The 25,692-nt window shown below is 35.6% G+C and overlaps 2 protein-coding genes across 4 annotated transcripts; both read left to right on the top strand.

The window, feature by feature from the left end:
* The first annotated feature begins 478 nt into the window (after positions 1-478).
* On the top strand, positions 479-7,209 carry LOC140143578 (uncharacterized). Of its 3 annotated transcripts, none has more exons than XM_072165397.1 (4): positions 479-970; positions 5,330-5,410; positions 6,140-6,217; positions 6,943-7,208. In XM_072165397.1, exons 1-4 carry the CDS (start codon positions 564-566, stop codon positions 7,022-7,024), a joined length of 648 nt encoding a protein of 215 aa, XP_072021498.1. In that variant the 5' UTR covers positions 479-563; the 3' UTR covers positions 7,025-7,208. The 3 variants fall into 3 exon arrangements, 2 of the variants coding, with proteins under 2 accessions (XP_072021498.1, XP_072021497.1); XM_072165396.1 differs by having other exon boundaries at positions 6,137-6,217; positions 6,943-7,188; XR_011857770.1 differs by lacking the exon at positions 479-970 and adding an exon at positions 1,381-1,499 and having other exon boundaries at positions 6,137-6,217; positions 6,943-7,209.
* On the top strand, positions 7,105-24,679 carry LOC140143553 (uncharacterized). The gene is made up of 7 exons (XM_072165376.1): positions 7,105-7,160; positions 8,390-9,082; positions 14,861-15,060; positions 16,442-16,607; positions 17,882-18,697; positions 20,835-21,104; positions 23,987-24,679. Exons 1-7 carry the CDS (start codon positions 7,105-7,107, stop codon positions 24,249-24,251), a joined length of 2,466 nt encoding a protein of 821 aa, XP_072021477.1. The 3' UTR covers positions 24,252-24,679.
* The last annotated feature ends 1,013 nt before the right edge of the window (positions 24,680-25,692 follow it).

Below are 25,692 nucleotides of genomic sequence, written 5' to 3'. Positions count from 1 at the left end.
CAGTCACAGTCGTCTCGTGTGTCTTGATGATAGACTCACGGCGCCTGATCAAGGAATCAATGTTCGATATGGCTTTAGATACAATCTTGTAATTCCCGTTTGTTAAACGGAGGTTTCTCTCTTTTGGTTGTTCAGACTCTTTAGATGTTAAGAGGCTCTCTGCTACCGGTGTACCAACGCTGTCGGGGGCCAAAATGATATTGACCTTAGATAGGACTACACCGCCCGCTGTAACTTCTTTCTTGCCGTCTTTATTACTGCCGTCTTCTGAGCTGCCGTCTATTTTCTTGCTTGCTTCCAACTTCCCGACTTTTGCCGGTGGCTGGTATTTCTGGAACGGTGCAGGACGCTTGGACATAATGTCAGTATAGCGATGTTGCTGGTGATGTGCTCAAAGAGCAAGTGCCACATATCCGCCGGCGGCACAGGTAATATGCCGTTAATGCGGACGTGCGTGAAAGCAACTACCAGAAAATGAGGAGCTATGTGAGATGCAAAAATGGTCAATTGGACGTGGCTAATGGACGCGCGTCTGTTTTAAAACGGACGCCAAAAATGTCCAAATGGACGCAAGAAATGGTCAAATGGACGTAGAGTCACTGGGAGTGACACTCGCGTCCATTTCCAAAACGGACGCGAGAAATGGGCAAACAGACGTGCGTCCATTTCCAAAACGGACGTCAAAAAAAGCCAAACAGACGCAGCACACGATTGACTTCCGGCATCCGGAATTTGAATTTCAACCGCCGAACTCATTACTGCTGTCACTGACACTGCACCGTAAACACGTCAAATTCCACCGTCATATTTTAGTTTTATTATACAAAAGTTATAACATCATCATGTCGAGGCGTTTTGAACATCATACGACGCCAAAAAAGCGGCCTCGGAAGTCATTTCATCGAGTTTGTGATATGTTGGCAGATGACCGTGCTTCATCCCCGGCTAGTAAGAGGAGACGAATTGAAAGGTTAGTCATGTTTTAATAGTTGAAACTCATAAAGTGTCGCCGCAAAAATAACTTTAGAATAGATAAACTTCGTCATATCATAATCCCGTGGGATGATTATTTATTCAACATGATATTAATTATTACTTGGATGAGAGATGGTAGATGTAGGCCTAAACTGAAATGATCTAAACGGGGGTCGCCGGCGCGCGTCACGGGTCAGCGATAGGGCTAGGCCTGCATCATTTTTGATTTTGACTTTTTCATAATTTATACCATTTTATTTTAACGGAATAAAAGCAAAATTTAATGAGAAAAAGAAGATTTTCTAAAGAAATAATTGATCATAAAAAGAATATCGCGGCCGGGCCGTCCCGCTCCCCCTGTTTGGAAGTCATTGAAAAGCATGCTGGGAAGAGGGTTGTTGTCAAGAAAATGGCGACGTCTTTGAAATTGAATGTTTGTAAACCAACTTGTACTTAGTTGTAGTGCTTTCTAGCTAGTTGTATAGATCATAATTTGCGTCTCAATGAAAAGTACAAATTGTAAGGTAGGTTCTGGAGTATATGACTGTTGTCTGGTCTTTTCCATGATTCGGTATGGCATGTTATGGCACTGCCACTGCACATCAACATTAAACTTGCATGCTTGTAACTAGTATGTAACTTCAACTTGTATTGTAAGCTTATTAAATAATTTCCTAGTCATGCAAATGCATGTACTGATGTATTGTAGTGGTAGTGGCGATCCTGACTTCACCCTTTTAGACCACCCTCGTCTCGCTATATAGAGGACTAGATTTTTACTTTTGCTATATACAAGGTTTAGTTTTGCTTCATCATGGGATTCATGGTTAAAAAGTGGCCAGACTAGTCACGATTATCGCACTTTCAGTTTCCCACGCGTTTGAACGGGAATTGGATTGCGTACTTTTTTGATGTCTAGTGAGCAAATTTTTTCAATATTTTGAGAAAATGATGTCAAATTTTCTATTCTGTATTGTTTGGTAATAATGTCTTTTGCCAATAGTATGTTTAAAGTTGTAATTTTGTGTTTTTGATCGCAAAGATCGGATATTTTCGCTTCGATTCAATTCTGAACCCTTCGCAAGGGTGCCGATTTCGCAGAACTTTGACGATAATTTTGCCTTTTTGGACACTAAAATGCTTTCGATCCTTAATTTTGTTTCAACCGAGTCTTAAATTAGCAAGCACAATACGGTTGGTACCACTTTTATATACATTGATGAAATTTTAAAGATTTTTTTTCAAGTTTAACCGGCACAAATCGTTAAGTGTGTATTTCCCATTGACATCCAAAATGGCGTAAGCCAGTCCTCAATATACATAGGTACGGCGTACATGTATATAGGACTGGCAAGCGAGTCTAGGCCAGACAGTTTGTAGTCAAGTTTAAAGTATGAAAGATCCAGATCAGATGAATCCAGGCCAGGCAGGTGATCGGTGATCAAAAGTGACCGGAATGTTACAAAAGCATGGGCCATGGTGCTTGCAGAATGCCATGCAGTAAAATACTAAAACGTTGCGGCAATTCGTGATTGACAATTAAAAATCTGTGTGTCGTTTGTATCCTCTGCTGTCAATTTCTTATCCACTCACTAGTCCTCACATAACTTCAAAAGCTTTGTGTTGATTACGTAATGTGTGGAGGCAAGTTGCAATAAGTACAATGAAATAATGAGTAGGGCGGGCTCCGTGCGTTTCTTCTTCGTCTTACGTAACCGTATAATCAGGGTTCGATTTAGAAAATAAAATTTACATGCACAACTCTGGTTTTTTCCTCAAAATGGGCTGAATAACACAAAATTTTGCATGCACCTGGGCAAAATTCTACATGCACAGAGCCAAAGTTACATGCATTTGTGCATGTAAAACCCCTCTAAATCGAACCCCTAAATCGAAGCTTGTTGTCTGGCGCTCCAGCTGATAATACAGCAAGATAATGTAAGATAGTAAATGTAAACATGTATTTTAGCTATCTCGAGCTAACAGGGCTAGTACAGGAAACCCATACCGAAGTCATGCCTGGTAGTAAGTTAGTTAGTGGCCGATCCTGACTTTTAGACCACCCGCACTATATAGGGCTCAAATCATCAGGGGTAGTATTAAGGCCCGAAAGTCGGGGTTGTTTTCCAGTATTTTTCACTCCCGAGCTTGCAGAAAATCCAAATACATGGGCCAGGGGTAAGAGTAAGGTCCAAAAGTAGAGGGTCAAATTTCACCCCTGAGCTTGCACATTCCTATGGAGGGTGAAACATTAATATTTTTTAAATTTAGGGCGTCATTCACCCAGTGTTTGAAATATGCCACAAAAAGTTACAGGCCAGCCGGGCTTGACCTTAAAAAGTTACCGGCCAGCCGGACCAGCAACTAGATGCCAGTCAGAAAAGTTATCGGCCAGGCCAAAAAGTTACAGGCCAATGGCCGGCTGACCAGCCCTATTTCGAACGCTGCATTCACCCCCGATCGAGGGTTGACGCTACCCCTGGCTCAAATATTACGATAATAATTCATCAAGGTTTAATAAACTAAAAGTTTCATCTAAGGAGTCAACCCTTTTTAAAGGAGTATTTTGTGATCTATAGCATCCTCTTTTTATGACATTTTACAGTAGATATCCACAAATTTTCCATTAATTTGCGAGTTATGCATGATTTATGTTTTGCACTGCTCCATAGACTATGCGTGGAATTTTGTTCTGGTATACCAGAACGAAATTAAAATTTCACAATATCTTTGCTAAACGAAATAATCTGAAAGAAATTTTTTGTACATAACCAATGACCATTATGTAGCCATATAAGTTTCCAGCAGGGGTAGCGTTAACCCCCAATCGGGGGTGAATGACCCCCTAAATTGAAAAAAATATTAATTTTTCACCTCCATATATTGGGAATGTGCAAGTTCGGGGGTGAACTCTGACCCTCTACTTGTGGACCTTACTCCTACCCCTGACTAGACTGCAAAATATTTTTCACCCCCAAGATTTAATTTTTCGCCCCATGTATTTGGATTTTCTGCAAGTTTGTACTTCTTGCCTAAACGTCTATATGCTTGAAAATGTAATTATTACCGTAATATTACCGTAGTTCATAAATAAGTATTTTAGGTATAAATTTGTAAATTGCAAGTATGAATACAACATCATTCAAACGTTTAATCCCTTATAATCTTTAGGTCCAAGAAATGTGAAAGTTTGTGAATGATGTTCTCTATACGTCAGTGGAAATAAGAATTATGGTGTGCAGGGTTCCCATTAAGGGTTTAAAAATGTGCGTCATGTCACTCATGTGTGACGCAAATTTGCTGACAAGGTTGAAAAAACTTGCATCCAGGCAGATTTTTGTGCGTCCATCTGAAATTCATGATCAATCATACCGGGAAACGCAACGGCAAACCCCTTGTTGCTAGCACACGTACCCTGGGCCCTGGTCTAGTACTTCATCAAATGTTGATTGTTAAAATGGTCAGATTTGAAAACTTGCTCCGATTGTTGTCAAAATAGTCTCTAATTCTTCTTCTCAGCATAATAATTCATAATATTGGTCATAGTCAATAGGCCTATGTAATTTTTGATATGGAGCTTAATGGTCTTGACCTAATTGCATGTATAACTTTGGGAAGCAAATTCCTACATATATGTAAAACCTACATGTGTGCTACTATGGAATATTATGCCGAGAGGAACAATTTGAGACCATTTTGATAACAATCGGAGCAATTTTTCAAATTTAACCCTTGTAGAGGTCAAACCTTGACCTTGGACCATTTTGCTTATAACTTGAGAACCGTACATCACATCACAGATATGTCAAACTATACGTTTTGTGGATCCTTGTGACCAGGGGAACACGTTGGCATGGCTTATAACTCAATTTTAACAATTTTCAATTTTTTTTTCCAGTATAAAGTTTGATGACCTCTACCCGCCATCTTGGAATTAATTTAAATTGGCCCCGGATCCAAATTTGTAAAAGCATATCAAGCGCTACGTATGAGCCCATTTTGGGACTTTTCACCTAAAGTGAACAATATGTTTGCTATGATTCACCATTCTGCAGCACTATTATTCATAGGCCTAAAGTGTTACACAAGCTCAGCATTTTATAGCATTAACATAAGCCATGATAATAAAACTGTCCAACTCGCCAAGGTCTTGACCATCTAAAAGAACATTGTGATTCTGTCTTTTAGTATGTAAGGACAAGGTTACCTGCCCAAATCCTAGTATAAACATTTAGTAATTGTTGGTATTTAGCTACTGCATAAACCTGCCAGTTGACCAGGCCTACAACGGTTCTTCTCAAATTAATATAATGCTATTTTTAACTTTGTAAATTTTATCTTATTTTTTTAAAAGGAGTGCTACTGTCCAAGCTGAAGAGATTGATGTTGTAAATGTGGCTGATTGTCCCACCATTGACTCCTATACAAGATCAGAGTAAGTAAAATAACAAATCAAGACAGCTTTTAAAACACTGTAAACCAGGGCTACATGCTATTATGCAGGCCTTCATTTCTGAAAGTGCTATCTCGATTTTGCAATGCCAGATCCTTGTTATTTGTAACTCAGGGGGTAAAAAATAAAATATGGTTCATATGGAAGTGGAAACTGCAACAATTGTGAACACTCTAATACCAGCTAGTACATGTATAGGAACTGCGTGCATTGGTGGAGTTCGAGAAGTACCGGTAGCTATAGTTTCAAGCCTTCAAATAAGCAGACTGGCACCGTGAACAATTTGCTCTTGAACGTTGCTCCTGGTTCACTGGGATTTTACAAGAACCAGCCTGAGCAATATCTGAAGAAACAGGAGTAATTTTCAAATAGTATATATTTTTCTGCATCAGCAGTCCTGCACTACTGGCACAAGGAGCAACTTGTTTTCGAAAATTGTTCCTGGTTCATGCAAATTTTACCAGGGGCAATTTAAGAGAGCAAATTTGCTCCCAGCGCATGCTTATTTCAAGGCTTGGCTAGTTTACATGCATGTTTTTAATAAGGAATGATTAAATGGTGCTCATGTTTCATTTTCAATTGAATGCAGAAGAAATAGAATTTCAATTGAATTTGTTCAATGTTCATGGCAGCTTTAACACTAACAACAACATACAATGTAGATCAGATCTTTTTAAATAAGACTGTTGTATTTATTTTCTTTTAAAGGAGTGCTACTGTCCAAGCTGAAGAGATTGATGTTGTAAATGTGGCTGATTGTCCCACCATTGACTCCTCTACAAGATCAGAGTAAGTACTGTAACATAACAAATTTCTTTTTAATGCTAATTTTCTTCAAACTTTGGATAGTTCAATTTAAGGCCATGATTTTTCCGTATTACAAAATTTAAATTCCATGTTACAAATTGGATTTTCCGTGTTACATTATAAAGCACTGAAAAGTGAATACAAGCATGTTTAAAAAGTGTAATTTGTCTTATATAATTATATGTATCGGCCTGAATCTTGCATCATAAATTATAAATAATTAAACTAAAGCCATGATTTCTCTGTGATACGGAAAAACACTTGTGAAAAGCATCCGATTGAAGGATTTTTAAAATACAGTTTTTATCATTCGTAGTTGTAAGTGTATTATGGGAATTGCATGCAATGGTGGTGTACAAGAAGTCCAATGAAGTTTCTGCAATAACCCAAGAAGTAGCTTTATGTGTATGTTACCAATTAGTCAAATAAATGGCGTTCAAGTTTCATCTTCAGTTGGATACAGAAGAACTACTATTGATCAGGGCACAGGGTTGCTAGGATAAAACTGTCCCAGTTTAAACCGGGCAGTTTTAACCACTAAAAAGTAGTGTTATTTCGATTCAGAAAATGAATTTCAATTCAATTCAGATTCAATTCTTATTTTAAAATCATTTTGATGCAATTTCAATTCAATTCTTCTCTGGTTTAAATCATTTTGATTCAATTCCAACTTCTTTTAAAACTAGAACTCTTGTATTTTTTTTTAGTGCTACTGTCCAAGCTGAAGAGATTGATGTTGTAAATGTGGCTGATTGTCCCACCATTGACTCCTCTACAAGATCAGAGTAAGTAAAATACAATCATTATCAATAACCCAGCACTCCCAAAGTAGTCATAGCATTCAAAGTTCCACACTACAATGTAGTAAAATGGACTCTGATATTATTCAGGTACTTAAAAAGTGCTCTTGCAAAGAAAAAAACAGGTATGACAGCACTGATACATGTATGTTCATGTTGTGAATTGGTTAAACAATATATAATATCTCTTTTGATGTATTCCACAAGTTAAAATGAAGAATGCGCCTGGAAATTTGATTAATTATGGGTTTATTACTGAGAAAATCAAAATTCCAAATGAGAAACATGTAATAATGACTTAGGCCCTTTGTTTATGAGGGTGACGATATATATAGATTAATATTAGAGAGGCTGGAAAGGGCGTATTAGCGTAGTTTTTGGCTATTTTAGGCACATATATGCTCATAAAAAATGTTAAAAAGAAAAGCATCAAATTGTGCAACAAAATTTGCATCAAATGCTTCTTTAGCAAGTACAAATATAATTAAATACTTCTGGAGATGAGCTATAGATAAAACAAGAAATGTCCTATACCTTAGTGGTTTCTTTAAAAGGGCTAGGGGTCCCATTTTGGTTAAGTTTTGCTTTTTTTGCAATATTTCCTCACACATTTGTCCTATTGCATTGTAACTTGCATTGCTACTTGGTGGAATATGTGTCGCACAATTGGGGTCATTTCCAGGCCCCAAAAAAGTCACAAGTGTAGGGGTCAAAGGTCAAATTTCAAATTTGGTCCAATCATGCTCAAAGTTAGGGGTCAGTGGTTAAATTTCAAAATTGGTCCAGTTCAAATTCAACATTTCCAATTTAATAAAAGCTCTGATTTTGGGAGAAACTTGAAACCTTTTAATATGAATAATGAAAGGTTTATAAAAATAGAAAACATTGTTTATTGGTGTTTAAGTTACAAATGCCATTTCATTATAAAAATATAGATTTTGCTCTATTTATACCACTGTTCAGTTTTTGAGGTAACTCGACTTACGGCCCAAGATGTGACCCCTATAATTAGAACCTAAAGTCTATGGAAAGATATTTTGTGGTCTGTATTTCCAAGCTCTAATTCAACAGGAATGTTCCTTTCGACATTCTAAACATGTTTAATATATCAAAGACCCCAAAGGTCAAATTTAAAAAATTGGTCCAATCGAGCTCAAATTCAACAACAAATAATCTAATCGAGCTCTTCAACAGGAATGATCCTTAGGACATTCTAAACATGTTATAAACATTAATGACCCCATTGGCCAGGGGGATCTTGTGGTTACTAATGTATTTAAAACATGTTTTGCCTTCAATTCATGGTGCATGACCCTAATACAATTTATTCCATGTTTTGTTCTTATCTGCACAGTGACAGCAACAACACTATAGTCATACCACCTAGGAAATTTTACTTGTGTGGATTAGAAGATACGCAGAGAGTATACCAGCTGGAGAGTGGACAATGTATTCTTGCCGATTGCGACATAGGTACAGGTCACCTGAAAGCCACCCATGTAATCCTGGATAAGAAGACATTTCACTGTGTTGTAGAGGGATTGCAGACTGTCATATATCTATGTAGATGCCCGCATGGAGCCAGTCAGCGTGATCGGTTGATGCCGATGTGTGGTCTTCTTGCATCAGACTTCTATGATTTTTTATATCAAGAGACTTCTCAACAATGTTGCCATGCTGAAGCTGCAGCTAGAATTTTTGACTTTGAGAATGTTACCAGATATGTCCCCGCAGCCACTCTGCCTACACAGGTTCTTCCTAACATTCAACAGCTCTCACTTGAACCATTGTTGGTGGCAGTTGAGACGGATGCTGGACTGCAATTGCTGCAACATAACAGAACAAAGAACATTGTGTGTACATGCCAACAAGGGAAGCGTCATTGTGTTCACAAAAAACTTTATGATGAGTGGCTTGCGGAGCAGAGTATAGAGACAGATGTTTCAGCACCAACTGATCAGTTACGAGATAGACGGAGTGTGTTTATGTGTATTTCAAAGGAGAAAGTGAAGACACCACTCAGTCCAGTGCAACAAGAGCTCTACAGGTAAGATTTAGTCTAATGAAAGGCCATTAATATACCGTGCATTGGATCATATTCTAATTATCTTAAGTTGCGTTTCACGCACAGCACTATTTTTCAAAGAAAAAAAGTGTGGACGCAAAAAAGAAATTTATCATACAAATACATGTATGCTAATGTTTTAATGTAGGTATAAAATAGCGGTAAATACCGTAAATTAGTGGCACATGGCGATGAATTCTGCACCATTAACACACAACATTATGACCAGGATCGTGTGATCGTAATTACATAGTCAGGATTAGGGTTAAGTTAATATGTATAAAACATATTTAACAGATATTACAGATTTCTGCAAATAATGCATGTTATCATAATAATGTAACATCTGAAACCCACAAGTAGATCTAGAGTTGCATTTTTAGAGTAAAGGCATTATCAAACTTATTTTGGTATGTGAGTACCTCGTTATCATTACCTTGCTTGTTCACATATGAATTATCAATATATGCGGATGAAATTAATTACATTTAGTGCATATTTTTGACCATCAAACCTGATCATATTAGTTTCAAATTCCTGAGAAGTTACCAAAATGTGATGGCAGAACTGCCATATTTGGTAGTTGCGAGTGATCCTTGACCTCTGTGTCCTATTTTATGAAACTTTAGTTAGTTCTTAGGTGACTGACTTCCTAATATTTGTCTTAACTTCTTGTCCACCATGCACATTATTTTCTAAACTTAAGGTGTGTGGTATGATCGATGTCAAAAATCAAGGTTTTGATACTATTAGATAGCTCCTACTTTAATATCTCCTGCTCCTCCTAAGATTTTACACCTTATACTTTTGAAAAGGTGTGAAAAAAGCTGCCAAAGATATAAGCATTTTCTTTAATGGTTTTCTCACAATTTGTTCAAATGTACAATGACTTTTGAGCATAAAAATTAGGAACTTGAGAAAAATAGGGGCTTTATGATTAGTGCCAAAAGTTTGAGATCTTTGGCAAGTTGGGGGATCTCATACTCACCATGCTCACATTATCGATCATATCAAGCAATAAACATTGGAAATGCTAAGAATCAATTTGCATCATATTAGAAGATATTAGTGTCTTTACGAACATAGAACCTAGTAACCTACACATTTTCCACATAACAATAGAGACAGTAGATATTCTTCTAAAGAAAGATTAAGAAGAACGCCAAAAAGTCTCAAAAAGTTAAACTATACCTGTGTGTGAGAAATGATATCAATCATGCTTATAATTTTCTTTAATATATTTTTATATTTTATGCTATCATTTTTAAATGAAAGCTTTCCAGAATACAATATGTTTTGTAACACTTTGTTTATGTTTTGTACCAGTTTATGGTGATCACTGTTTCTTTTTATTTATCATGTTAGGGAAAACAGTTTGTTTGTTTTTAAACGGAACAGAACTTCACATTCTATGTGAACTGCCTTCATATTGTGTCTCTTGTGTGAATAGATCTGGAAGTGTATCAGAATTCAGAATGGGGAAGGGCACTTTTTACAGGTGAAATGATCTGGAATCACAGACATCTGCTTACAATTGAAATGCTGAATTAAAATCAAAGCTGAATTTCATTTCAATTCCATTCATTCTTCAACATGATTTCAATTCCAATCCAATTCAATTCTTCATTGCTCACGATGATTTCAATTCCAATCCAATTCAATTCATGCCCAAGCCCACTCATTTCGATTCCAATTCAATTCCAATGCATTGAAATGAAAATTGCCCAAAATTCATTTCAATTCAATTCAATTTCAATGCATTGAATTAACATTATTTGGTAGTAACTTGGACTCATTATTTTCCTATCACAATTACTTTGGTAACTAATGGGCAATACAGAATAATATCTGGCTTTGGCAATAAGTTACTTTCTTAGGAAAAAACTCATTTGGCTAAAGGGTGTACAAATTTTACAGACCAAATGAACCAAGTCATCTGCTTTGAGAAATGACATATTTTGTGTATGAATTTCATTTTTGCCCTCTTTGTGCACACTTTTGTTACATTAAATTGAACATAAAACTCATCAACTGGACTCACATTTGAGGGGCTACAGTATCGCACCTAATCCAAGGTGCATCTCAAGACTCAAGATCCACAACCTCTGGCAACACCACCTTACACATCACAGGTCAACGACCTTTTGCGGCCAAAACATCAGACGGCCTGACGATGCACCTTGGATTAGGTGCGATACTGTAGCCTCTCAAATAAGGCCAAAAAAAAATCAACCGCCCGACCCTAAATCCTGGAAAATCAGGGTCGCAATGGTTTTTTTTTTTGTTGTTTTTTTTAATTATGATTTTTACAGATTTGTTCAAAAAATCTTTTTTCACTTTAAATTAATATTTTATTGAGAGACTAGTCTTTAATTAATTGATGTCTAACAGGTACCCAGAAGTCAAAATTGACAAATGTCTCCTAATTGAAGAAGTATTATAATTTAATATTTGCGGGGATTTTTAAAAACTGAAGGTTTAAAAAAAATAAATAAATAAATCCGACCGTCCTACCCAACTTTCCCATTTTCCCACTTGAGGGCAACACAACAATATTTTTTTTGGCCTAAATGTGAGTCTTAAAGTTGATCAGTTTTATGTTCTATTTAATATTCATGACAACCTTCACAAACTTTTGTAACATGTTGAAAAACCAGAGCCATATATCTGTTCGGGGCACTCATAATTCATGGACATCTCTGATTTAATTTCAAATCTGACGGGTCAGTGATTTCACATACGGGGGTCTGTGATATCACATACGTCGAGCTTTGTTGACAGCCGGGCACTCAATGCAGCACATCGGACCGAAGCTGAATGTATTAGAATAAGCTTTTCATATGTGCAAAAATTATATCTATCTGTGCAAATTTTGACAAATGGTCCCAGAACACACTTACATTGCAATGGCCTAGCTACAACCCTGATAAGGCCTACTCACCAAATTATTCCCACTGCACTGCCACATTCACCTCGTTTGCGACTGGCTTTTGAAACTAGAGAGTATGTGATTTATGAGACGTCTCTGAAAATATGATACTGTTATGGCCACGTGTTTTGAACTCGCCACCCTTAGCGTTACATCACAAATATTATGAATTTTTACACCAATCAAGTTTCAAATTAGAATATCTCCACAACTATCAACCCTAAACTAGCAAAAGTATACATTTTGGAAAGCTGAAGGCAAAAGCAATTTAAATATACACATTTCAACTCACTGTACAGGGTGACCTTGAAGTTATACAGGGTGGAATAAAAAATCCAAATAAAAAATGGGTCATTTAATGCATTGCTTATTACTAACTTGCAGTTATAAACTGAAAGTAAACAACATTGATTTGGTTAGAGGTTAGGGGGAGCCTACTGACTCTGGAAGCAAAAAAATCACAGCTGTTTGGTAATCTCGAATACAGGGTGTCCCAAAATATGTTCAAATTTTTTACAATTCAACATATTTTGAACTGAAACATTTTACCCCTAACCCATACAAAAAAAGTAAGTCCATATTTAGATTCCTCATCAAATTTCCTCTCAGAAAATGTAAACTTTGACTTTAACTTTTGAAGACATCCGCATTGCTTACTACAGTGTTTAATATGAAAACGGGTAGTTTTGTACATAAAAGTTTGCATTTTATAGACTAAACCAATCATAAAGAGTTAAAAATGATTAAAAACAATTAGCTGAATTAATAATCTTTCAAAAGAGCTGTCTGTAGCCCATATGGATGCAAAGATATGATCAGTTGATTCAACGCACACACACCAAATCTTTATTTCCCATAGACTTTGCACATACCGCCACCGCCTCATCCGCCACCGCCTCATCCACCACCTCGGTCATTCTGAACTCAAACAACTCTAACTCCACTATCTTAGCTGATAAACAATTCTCCTTTGGAGGTCTGTTAGGGCACTTATATAGCTACAAAATGACACCAAACACACTTCAATACCTTTTGTTTAAGCAGAGATATAACAATTTGAACGAGTCTCGATTTGGAAAAGCGTAACAACACCACCATTTTTGGGTGGCAAGTTCAAAACGCGTGGCCTTATGTGACATGATGCTTCAAGAGTATTTGATATAAGAGACGTCCGTGAATTATGAGTGCCCACGACCTGATATGATTTCGGATGTGAAAGTTAGGGTTAGGACTACGTTTTCGGTAGGGTTGGGTTCTGGCTATATAAGCCTAAACATATAAAGCCCAGAATTGCAAAAAAGAAAGCCCCTGGTTTTGGGTTTGCACCCCCATATTTGGGATATTTGGGGGGTTCAGGGATTGTCAGAACTTCTGGTTTTAAAACCTAGTGCTACCCAGTGTTCTTAATTAACCGGTTAATTATAAACGGCGGTTAATTAACCGGTTAATTAACGTTAATTAACCGGTAAGATTGGTTAATTATGGTTGGAAAATATATAAATCCGAGCTTGGAATTCAATATGCCATCATACTGAAGAACATTGTGCAAGCATTTAACATGAGCAGATGAAGTGTGCTTGTCCACTTTTAGCTTTAAAACATTCCATTTTAAAAATTTTAAATTAAACTTTTTGGGTCATATCAATTTGTAAGCGCTCTTTAGCAATGCCATATTTCATTGAATTTACAACCGTATGACAAAACAGACGAAAATAGTAACTTTTTGCACATTGGCCATTGCTCATTAAAATGAGGCTAGTATATGGACAATATAAGTGTGCTCTTTCATTTACAATGACATAAAATTTGAAAAATATTGTAAGAAACACTTCAGGGTTTGACTTTAAAAACCTACATTTTGGTAAAAAAATGTGTTTGGATAGGTAGTTTTCAACAGATTTACCACACATTCACCTGCTATAACATTGAATTGCGTTATCTGTTCCCCTAATGAGTAAAAGTATTTTTAGGGGGAAGTGTTGGCTTTGGTTTGATATAAAAAAAAATTCAGATTGGAAGAAGGGAACACTTGAGGTTTTGACAAAAACCAATCACCGAATCCTATTTTCTACTAGATCTCACACAGCTCTTATGATGCTATGCACTCAACCGTGTAGTATAACACAGACTGCGTACTAGGCTAGACTCGCTGTGCTGGAAATATCGCAACTTTTAAGATTTTCACAAAATAACCATTTTCAAGTACTCATTTTGCAAAAACTTGGAAGTTTTCACTAATTATATTAAAGAATCCATAATGATCTGCAACACAATTTCATGTTGAAAAAATTATAGAAAATTGGACATTGCAAAAAAATGCAAGAAATTAAACTAAAGAAGAAAAAAAAGTAAAATTAAAAAAAATTTTTTTTAAATATATTGCAAATGCAAACTTTTGGGGGAGAAAATTCATTCATTTGGAGTGATATTAAAATGTTTAAACTTTAAAAGCATCAGAATAATTCAAAATTCATAATTAACCTATTTTACCACCGGTTAAATATGATGCGGTTAATTAACCGGTTAATTAACCGGTAAGATTGAGGTTAATTAACCGACTAAGAACACTGGTGCTACCCCTGCCACTCAAGCTATTTACACCCTTCAATTACTTTCAGAATATAGTACATTATTACAGAATAAAGCACAGCTGACAGCTCATGTGTGGCGTAATATCTTGATGTACCATACAATTTAAAGATGCACAACTTTATAAATCCATGTCATTCTTCAGATATTGCCCTCATCATAAAAAAAGTTTTGATTAATTTTAACTAAAATAACACATTTTCATGATTTATTACTATCTTGTCTATATCTCGTGCCAACAGGAAGTATGAAAGTGGACAGAAAAGCTTTCCAGTGCACCTCATTCCGCACATCAGTGATGAAACCGGATGTAAGCATGGCCATCTATGGGATTCAGCTGATCCTGTTGAGCATGGATGGGTGGTTGGGAAGGCCACAATCTACAAGGAAGGCTGTAGCATGACTCACATGTGTCAAGATGGGATAGAACAACCAATCACTGGTATGTCTTTGCATTTTGAGCATTATTTACAATATTAACATTTTTACAACAGTTTAAAAATGAGGTTTTCATGACCTTTATAATATCTGACATTTATTGTTATAAGGTAGGCACCGGAGTTTTGCGCGATTTAAAACAGCAAAATGCGCTGGCCACTTTTCAAAATGCGCCAAAAATAGGTCAAAATGCGCTAAAATGTGTGATCCCCTGTTATCAATGCAAAACACGAAAAAACATCGGTAAAACGATGGCATGTCAATCAATTACGGCCGACTTCCGGTTCATTTCCGGGTTCATTTCCAGTTTCTGGAAAAAATAAAAAATAAAGATGGCGACCATCACAAATCGTCGATCGAAATGTCGAAAGCAAGGGTAAATTTCCCCACATTATGCTTGGTTTAAAGGAGTATTTCGTGATCCTAGCATCCTCTTTTTATGACATTTTTCAGTAGATATCCACGAAAAAAGCTTATTTCCAAAATTTCAGTTGATTCCGATTTTGCGTTTGCGAGTTATGCATGATTATGTGTATTACACTGCTCCATAGACAATGTGTTGTAATTTCGTTCTGGTGCACCAGAACGAAATTCAAATTTAGCGATATTTTTGCTAAAGCTAATTAATCTGCAAGAAATATTTGGTACATAAACATTATGTAGGTTGTAAATATATATTACTTCTTGCTCAGCTTGAGAAATTAGATGGACTTACGCTGAATGTTGATGCTTGTCCAACGCATCAACAAATAATTTGTTTGACTAGTTTTCTGTAGGTTTCTAAAATATATTGTATGATTAGTGCATATTGCAAGTGTTGTTATAAAATTAGGGATGATGTGTAGTGAGTTCATTTTCAAAATTTTGTACAATAATTGTAATGTTTAACTTGGCATTTTGTGGTACTGAGTGACATGTTTTAAGGTATGGTGTAAAAGATCCACAAAAGTAACTTATTTTCACATTTTCAGTTGATTCAGAATTTGCAGGTTATGCAGAAGTGCATGTGTTACCGTGCCCAATTCACCCTTTGCACAGATCCACCATCTTGCTACCAAAAGAGGTCCTCCCTGCAAACATATGCTCAAAAGTGCATATTTGTTTCTCACCCTTTTCTAGCAATACCCTAGAAGGCTTTTGCAAAGCATGCATGGCAATTATAGCACATGTTTAACAGGCGTACGCATACGCAACACACACTTTGTGGGTCTAATGTTGTTTTGAGATGGCTGTGCAATCGGTGAATAGGCTATTGCATTTTAATTTCTATTTGGCGACAGACAGAAAATACAAATTGGATAAAGTGAGGGATGATACTGTGGGTCAAGAAGTGCCACCTTAAATGATTAGCTTAGTATTTATCAATGTTTGTATTGGTTACTCAGTTTATTACAGACCCAGCACTGGTGACTGCAACTGCAGACTGGATTATGATGGTTACCATGACCTCCTGCTCAACCTGAATAACACTGATATGGTCTACTATGGTGTCTTATTTTCTTATCTACACCACATGTTAGAAGGGAGGAACCCACTTGCAGCCTGTCATCGGTAAGTGTGTTGGTGTATGTAAAATATGTAAGCCTATGATGTGGAAATCGCTGGTTCTATACATGCAACAAGTTTATTTACAAGCATGTGTAATAAAATAAAACACTTTGTATTTTCTTTAAGGAAAAAATTAATGATGAAGCACTACATTTCTGTTTAATGTGGCACCTGAAAATACCCATGAAATTAAAGCTATGATTAAAATCATGAGCTAACTCTTCGCCTTTACTCAAGATTTTGATTCCTTAGACTTGTGCCAAGTCTTTGAATTTTGTGACTACAATTGTAAGAAAACATGCAAAAAAAATGCATGTTTTGGCCTATTTTCCTTCAGATTGCAAAAATATTCAAATTTAACCTTAATTGCCAGTTAGAACTAGCTAAATGATAAGTATTTAGCTGTTTCACTTGGCAAAACAGGATAATATTTTTTAATCCCCCAAAATTAGTGCAGTATTTTTCTGGAACAGGGAGCAAATACAATAATTGCAACTCTATACAAAAATATCATGAATTTCAATGGATTCTTTACTGTTTCAAATGTGCCGTTAATATGTGTTTATACCTTGAAAAATTTAAAGGTGTATATCATGTAGCAAGCTAAGTCAAGTACGGTACATATAAAGTCTGCACCAAAAGTAACTCAGCTGTTATAAATACACCTATAGATTCAGAACTAATAATTGTTTTCACAATATTTCCACATAGCGAGAAGGACGGTTTATTTACACACATTTTGATACCCTATTCGTCAAATGTTAATAACAAGACAGTAATATTTGGGGAAATAACCTGGTGAGTGCAGTTGAAAGTTTTAGTCTTTTTACTTCTTGTTTACTACCTGCACGTATGAACTTACACAACTGAACACAGTAGTGCTTTTACAGAAAAATACCCGAATTTAAAAGTTGCAGTTTACAGCAGTTATAATGCCAGCACTGTAAATATGTAAAGCCCACCATTATCTTTGCGCTTACTTCAAATCAATACAAATAACTACAACTTTTAAATTGGGGTATTTTTCTTTCAAATCACTGCTGTATTGTCAAAATTGGACAAATGGGGTATCAAAATGCGCGTAAATAAATCATCCTTCTCGCTATGTTGAAATATTGTGAAAACAATTAGTAGTTCTGAATCTATAGGCGTATTTTTAACAGCTGAGTTACTTTTTGTGCAGACTTTAGATATTAAAAGTATAAAAGGCATCAATGAAGGAAATATAATAGTACATATGTGTAATATCTAACTCATGTTTTCTTTTCTTTTTCCAGAGCGTACTCTCACTCCCACATATTTTTAAGCGGAACGAAATGCATCCCGCTTCATAAGTTAAGACTAGCGTGGAACTCTTTCGCACGTCTGCTAGACATTGAATGGACGACAGGTTTTGTGTGTCCCCAGTGTGGAGACCAACCCCGCATAATTGTTTGTGATGGGACCATGTTAGGCTGCAGAAAAGACCTCCTACATAGGTTGGAATGTGAGACTCCATCCACTGAGCAGACTCCTATGGTAGGATCGAAGCATAGAGATCGTGTGTATATTGCAGATGCAAAAACCAGAAAACTGTTGGCAAAGTATGCTTCTCTTTCTAAACCTGTAACTCCCTTAACTCCGGATGAGTACCAAGAACTTGTTAATGGGCTGCAGCATTTGGGATTGACATCTTTGGTGAACCTTCTTGCACAACAGAACAATGGAGATAGTCGCATAGCACCGTCATCTTTGGCATCATTTCTTAAAGACCTAGCCCGAAATGGTCCTGCAAGCTCGCTTTTACAAGGAGTATCTTCAGAAACGGTTGAAAAGTTGAAAGATTTGCTTGCCAGAAACGTTCCAATCTTTCAAAGTGAATGGTATTCGTCGCTATTTTTTGTCCAGAGGGAATTTCCGGTTATATTCAAACTTTTGTCAAAGACTCATGTTAATGGATACGTCCCAACTACAATTCAGAGACTTCTAACAGATGTGCTAAATACTTCAACTAAAGTGTTCATGCAGTCAAGTTCTCGTACATATTCGTCACCCACAGCAGAGGAGTTGTTCCAAAACACAGGGTTCTTCCCAGCTTTACCAAAACTCCACAGGTATGTTTGCATTTTGTACAATGGCGAATACTTTTAGTAAAAAAATATTGAATTTAATAATTGACTCTAAAAGGACAGAATAATGGGAGTGAACTTGGGCCTTTTCTGACTTTATTACTTCTTAATTTAAATATGTAAAACTATATTCACATTTCCTGCCAATTTGTTTTAGCTATCTTAAGCCATGTGGTATTTTACAGTAGCAAAGAGTGAAATATTAGTGGTTTATATGTTATGTTTGAAATATGTTTTATTTTGGCAGTTTTCAGTGAATGAATACATTTAGTTTACAAGTATCAAGAAATCTCAAATTCATCATGCCTTTTAGCAACTTACAACTGGCTACAATTGAAGCTTTGGTGTACAGCACGTTAGACTTCCATTATGAGGATCTTTAAAGGGACATTCACAGATTCTGAGGTGTTTTTTCCCCCAATTCTGATTTAGTGACACTACTGTATTTTCATTAAATTGGTGTCAAACCATCTTCATGGTTAAATGACTGTTTGTAGATCGCATTGAAATACACAGTAATTGACATTAATGTTCTAATACCCAGAATGCAAATTCAATCAATTTACTGTGTATTTCAATGAGAGATTCAAACACTGATTTAACCATGAAGATGGCTTGACACCACTAAGATTTCTGGTAGTTGGGAAGTTCATACCTGCATTTTAAACTTGTGTAAATTTGGTTGTGGTGGTGGACTTCCCACATGGTAAAAATTTGGTTGGTACTTCGGACAATTTTGTGTGTATTTCAATGGGATGTGGAAAAATTGTGTCAAAAAAAAAAAAGCCAAAATTCAATGAGCCATAACTGGGAAATGACAAGGAGTTGAGACCTACCGTTTGAAATGTGTTCATTTGACCATAGGGCATTGATGTAAGTGATTTAAAACAAAATCTGAGAGGGTGACCAGCCAACCCATTGGATGAGTTGAGATGGCATATTTTGCCTACATTGTCATTAATTCACTCTGCAGCTTAACACAATTACCGATTAACTTCATTATTATGTCTTCAGAATCTTGCATCCTATAATTTGGTTCATCTCAAGTTTGGTAGTGACGTAGGTGCGTATTTCGCTCACCGCAGTATCGAATCGCGCGCGTAAAGCTAAACGCCCTGAGTGTGCACGCACGCGCACAGGGGGCGGTTTGTAAGCACGCTTGCGGCGCAACCGCGAAAGAGCATTGACGTCATTACCACCAAACTTGAGGTGAACCAAATTATATACTTTGTACATAACCTGGCTGTCCGATAAATGTGTGTATCAGCTGTTCGATAAATTTGTGTATCGGTCTGTAACCATGGTAACCTCTTCATAGAATGCATAGTTCATATACTTTATATACAAAAGTCACCATGTATGTCTCTTTTGGTGTGTTTTTTTTGCCATACCATGACCAAAAATCACATTTTTGACCAAAAATCACATTTTTACCAAAAAATCACATTTTGAGCAGAAATCACAATTTTAAGCAAAGTCATGTTTTTGACCAAAAAATGTTTTCTATTTTATTTTACTAAAAATCATGTTTTTAACCAAAAAGATTCTGAAGATATAATAATGATAAAATTGACGGATACTTTAGCATGATACCTGAATTTGTTGATCTCGCTAGAGTTTTCAAATATCACGCTCGACTTCGCATGATATTTGAAAACTCTAGCTCGACTGACAAATTCAGGTATTACGCTCAATCCGTCCAATTTTATATCAAACTTGCTGTGCTGTATAATTTTTTGTCATGTTATTTGCATATTTATGAATATTAATGAGCTCATTTGCATATCTGGCCTACATTGTCATTAATCCACTCTGCAGCTTGAACGCAATCACCGATCAACTTCATTATTATGTTTTCAGGGTTATTAGGAGTTAAGAAAGCCTAGTAATGATAATATTGGATGGCTTATTTCGCATGATACCATAACATATCGGATTCGTCATACAAATATCGAACTCGCCGTTAGCTCGTCCGATATTTTTATGACTCATCCGATATGTTATGGTATCATGCTCAGCCATCCAATATTACATCAAACTTGGTATTGTGATAGTATATTTTACGAACTGCGTAATTCTAGTTTTGATGTAAAATAACAAATTTTATCATTTTTTTTTCCAGGAAAGCGACTTATACCATAGATAAGGCAGGTCAAGATTGGACATGCAGGACACAAACAGAATGTCGAAAGTATGCCAAAGGACATCCTACACTTTCTCCAGGGATTTTTACCATCTTTTGTCCACACGGTGTGTGCTATGGTTTCCAGGTCATGACGCGTTACGAATCTCCCGAGGTTCCCTTCGATATCTTTAAGACTCGCTTCAATGTGGCACCTGAAGTTATCATTTATGATAATGCATGCAGACTCCATGCTTATTGTCTTAACAGGCAAGTATCTTGTTGTTATATTCATTATTGTGCTTTTGCCGTGTTGGTTTAGTCATATTTTACCCCAGTGGGTCAATTCAGTATTCAGAAGTTACCTCATGGTTTTCTTTAAAAAAATATTATCTGGCCCATATTAACAAGGACCATACAGCTGTTTATATAGTCTGTATATCTACCTTGAGTCACTGGCACTATAGCTAAAATAAGTTTCTCGATCATGAGAGCTCAATCGGCGCACAATGACAAATGCATCAAGCGTTCAAAGCCTACCACACACGCTTTGGGTATTGCTGCATTTCCTGTGCGTGAAAAATTGATCGCGATATCATGTCATTCCACTAAACTTGCGGCATTACGCTGTGCACGCAGTACGTTCATACTCTCAGGATCAAGAAATTAATATTTTGGGTATAGCTTTAAGTTCAGCGTGTGCTGCGTTGGCTTAGCAAAATTTCCTGCGTGTACTTACATGTAGCTCCATGTTAAACACACGTAAAAGTATACATGTAACACTAAACTAACACAACACGCGGAACTTCAAAGCTAGTGCCGGTGACTCGAGGTAGATACATAGACTATAGTTCTGTTAAATTTGGCATGTTTTGAGTGTGCAAGCATCAAATTTTTGTCAACACAGTGTGTGCTATGGTTTCCAGGTCATGATTCGTTACAAATCTCCTGAGGTTCTCATTGTCTCAGGTGACTCATAATGATTCATGACCTGCAAACCATAGCACACATTGTGTGGACAAAAATTTGACACTTGCGTATTTTGTTTGTTGTTTTATTTCTTCTTTAAACTGAGACTCTCAATCAGTTGAAAACACAATTAATCATCTGTTCTCCTGGGATGCCCAGGAAGATTTATTTGATTTTTCTTTATTTTTATTTTTTATTACAAAAATATAAATGTATCAAAAATGGTAAAGAAATTAAAAAGTTGATTAAAAAGTTGATTAAAACCAGTGCTTTTTGTACAAAAACCATTTGATTTAAATTGTGATAATTTATTTAAATCAATTGAATTAAATTGTGCCAACCCTGTTAAAAATACATTCAAATACACAATACAGTGGAAACTCGTTAATACAAGCTCTGATAATACAAAAAACCTGATAAGACAAGCTTGATTTTCAGGTCCCTGGCACTGAATCCCTATGTAATATGTGATGGATAAGACAAAATCCTGATAAGACAAACTAAATTTTGTGGCCCCACAAATTTCGTATTAAAGAGTTTCCACTGTATTAAAATTGCAAATTTAGATAAATATAATGCTTACAAAATAAATCAAATTACAATGCAACTTTACAACATATTTAAAGTACTATTACGGTAATACTGCATACATAGGCTAAAATGTAGAATAAAGGATCAAATATGGGGGGCCCAAATTAAAAACCAATTAAAAATCACTACAGAAATATATCATGACCAAGGGGAATGAGTCCGATGTCGCTAATATTGTTTTTGAGATATTGGTAAAAACCAATCTTCTTTTGTTTTATAATGTTTTCAACTATTGATAAATTGCTCATAATTCAGTAACCATATGTTCGGTTTTGATGCGGTTTGCATAAAAATGTAGCAGTTGTACACTGACAGATAATGATGTAAAAAACTTCAAATTGAAAATTTCTTACATGCGACTTATTCCCCTTGATTACAAATCATCTTTGAACCAGCATAGCTTTAAAACATTAATAGTATTCAAAAGTATTGGTTGCACGGAATACAAACTAAGTAATTCATTTAATGTCAAATACAAATAAGTCAATATGGAAACTGATTGCACAAAATAGTAATAAGGCCTAGCATGATAGCACAGAAATACAACTCAAACAAATCTTGTTTTGCAAAATAAATAAATGAAGTCAAAACATGAAACAAATTAAAGAATCATAAAATTGAGAGTAGTATATTGTAGTATAGTTGCTGTGCTAATCAGGAAAGGAGATTTCAGTTTAGGATTAAATGAATTCCAGGCCTTAGCCCCTCTGAAAAAGAATAAGCATCTACCAGCTTCAATTCTGGGTTTGAAATTAAGTGCAATATTGCCGTGAGTGCTACCATGTGTATTGTGACAATGACTGGTTTTCACAGAGCTAAAAATTGTTTGCATATACTTAAACAAAACCAGCAATACATTTATTAGTTAAAAGACAAAGAGGATTCCATTAAGTTTTTCCCAGATTAAAGAAGATGGTGTCCTGACTGGAACTTTAAGAATGGCCCTCCCAGCCCTGTTCTGGAGACTGCATACTCAAATCATGCCAAATTTAACAGGATTATAAAGCTGTATGGGCCTTGAATGATCATAAACATAAATTATGCTGATTGCTGACGAAGCTAAAATATATGCGCATGTTTTTAATATATCCGCATAGGTAGTTTAAACAATTGAGAACACTAAAGAGGCTAAAACTCAATCACATCAATTTAATTTAGAACTACTCCAACAGTAACTTACATTGTATTTGATCAAAAAAAGTAATAGCCTCACCGGTAAACAGTGAAATTTTAGGTCTGGCGTATGATCCATCATATGTTATGAATAAAACAGTGTTGGCCATACTATTCTTTCTATCTGTTCTTGTGAACACACAGTTTTGCTTCCAATTTCAAAACAGCTGGTGCAATTTACCTCAAAATTTTCTGGATCTGATTATTTTGGTACATTGCGAAGTACAAAACACATGAAAATTGGTAATTGAAAATTTCAATTTTTTTGCTCACAAATTTACAGTCCCACTGATTACATAAAGTTTTCTATACAGTTTTCTATTTCAAACTTCCAAGATTGTTTGAACACATAAATGAAAGAAATATGGAGTATTGATATGTATTTTAATGTTCAATATCTGTTCTTATTTTCAATGCAGGGAACCAGAATTCTTTAGGAACAGCCTCTTTCTTGTAGACAGGATGCACTGGCATAACCACAGAAGTTGTTCATCGGGGTATAACATCGATTCATATGGGGATCTATTACAACTGAACCAGATCAACACGCAGGTTAATGAGCAAGCTAACGCTGGTTTGGCAAGGATTAAGTCACAGCTTGCTTACATGCTTCCGGATAATTTTATCTTCCACGCGGCACTCTACCTATCTTTTCGAAATGACAAGAAAAAAGCAGCTTTATAATGTACGAACAATATGATAATGTACTTAGTTACGGATTTTGTATGGATGGTGAACTGAAATTTTAAATTTTTTCTAAAGTTATTCTGAAAGTTAAAGGTATGTCTGTTTTATAGTTACAGAGTTATTGTAGTTGAATTGTTACATGCTCATTCTGATTATTCAGTAAAAGTGGACATTTATTTCCATGTTCCAAGCATCTACCGTGTGCAGAATACATGACAGCTTCTCTAATTGTAAGCTATTAAGAGAATTCAATGAGAAGACCCATGTTTGTAAATTTGCTAAATTTAGTGGGGATGACCTCTGAACTGTCAGGTTTACATATAATGTATTGGATATATGTGGTTGTTGAACTCAGACCCATGATTCTGGAATAAGATGACTTCTAACATACAGCATACTGTACCTGTTTGTATTAATAATTTATGGAGACAAATAATTTGATATATACCCTTTGACCTATAACTAGGCATCTTGGAGATACAGGTAATTTTAATTACCATTTGTGATGTGGTTGTATAATAAGATCTGTAGGATTGTACCAAGGGTATGTAGTCACTAATCTTTTTGGTTGTTTTCTATGCAAGCAAACTAATTACAAAAGATGATGAAGTAGAGATTTGAAAATGTTGATTACCTTTTCCAAAATGTTGATTTCTTTGTTTTCAAAAACATTAACTGCATACAAAAAACATCTTAACTTAAATCAAAACTGACAAAAGTGATTTCTTAAAGACACTAAAACTAATTTAGCTAAATTAACAAATAAAGTTTTCAATAGATGGAGGATTTTGATACCTCATTCAGTCCCCAACTGATACTAATTTGAATGAAAAAGTCACATCATGCCAAAATTAAGTATAAAGGTACATTTTGTGCGAAGTATAATTAGATTTATGGGATCTTTTGGTTTGTTTCCTAGATCAATTTCAAATGTTTCTTATGATAATGAAGTTAAAATACTGATTTATTTTACATTTACATGTATATACAACATTACTATGTTACTTATTTAATAGTTTACAAACATGGAATGAATATACATAATACATTGTATAGAATAAAAACAGAACTAATCAGGTTCATCACATGCTGACGTATCAGAAGAAAAACTTTCGATTTGCATTTCTGAGAAGAAAACAAGTTTCAAAGCAATTAAATTGTTCTATTTTTACTTGAAATTTTACGTTTAAATGGGTTTATAAATGTTTAAGTTATACGTCAGTATGTGAAATGGAAAGAATGTATTACATAATGTAATGTGATCTGTGAGAACCCTTCACACGGTGACATTTTTTAAAGTTTTGTAGACAAAAGACAAGAAAATTTGAACTATTTTTAGATTTAGAACATATTCATTTTGTACCTGTGACTTCAAAAAGTTCATCAAAGTAATTACTGTGAATGGTTTGAACAGATCACATCATGTATACTAAAAATT

Source organism: Amphiura filiformis, unplaced genomic scaffold (genome assembly GCF_039555335.1).
Source record: "Amphiura filiformis unplaced genomic scaffold, Afil_fr2py scaffold_23, whole genome shotgun sequence".
Classification (NCBI taxonomy): domain Eukaryota; kingdom Metazoa; phylum Echinodermata; class Ophiuroidea; order Amphilepidida; family Amphiuridae; genus Amphiura; species Amphiura filiformis.
This window is presented reverse-complemented; position numbering and strand designations above follow the sequence as displayed.

Bases quoted from the DNA above. Each gene is read 5' to 3' on its own strand.
- LOC140143553 (XM_072165376.1), top strand. From the start codon at position 7,105: ATGGACTCTGATATTATTCAGGTACTTAAAAAGTGCTCTTGCAAAGAA. The intron at 9,083-14,860 runs GTAAGATTTAGT...TCGTGCCAACAG, and splicing joins GTGCAACAAGAGCTCTACAG to GAAGTATGAAAGTGGACAGA. The intron at 15,061-16,441 runs GTATGTCTTTGC...TTGGTTACTCAG, and splicing joins GATAGAACAACCAATCACTG to TTTATTACAGACCCAGCACT.
- LOC140143578 (XM_072165396.1), top strand. From the start codon at position 564: ATGGACGCAAGAAATGGTCAAATGGACGTAGAGTCACTGGGAGTGACA. The intron at 971-5,329 runs GTTAGTCATGTT...TTTTTTTAAAAG, and splicing joins AAGAGGAGACGAATTGAAAG to GAGTGCTACTGTCCAAGCTG. The intron at 5,411-6,136 runs GTAAGTAAAATA...TTTCTTTTAAAG, and splicing joins GACTCCTATACAAGATCAGA to GAGTGCTACTGTCCAAGCTG.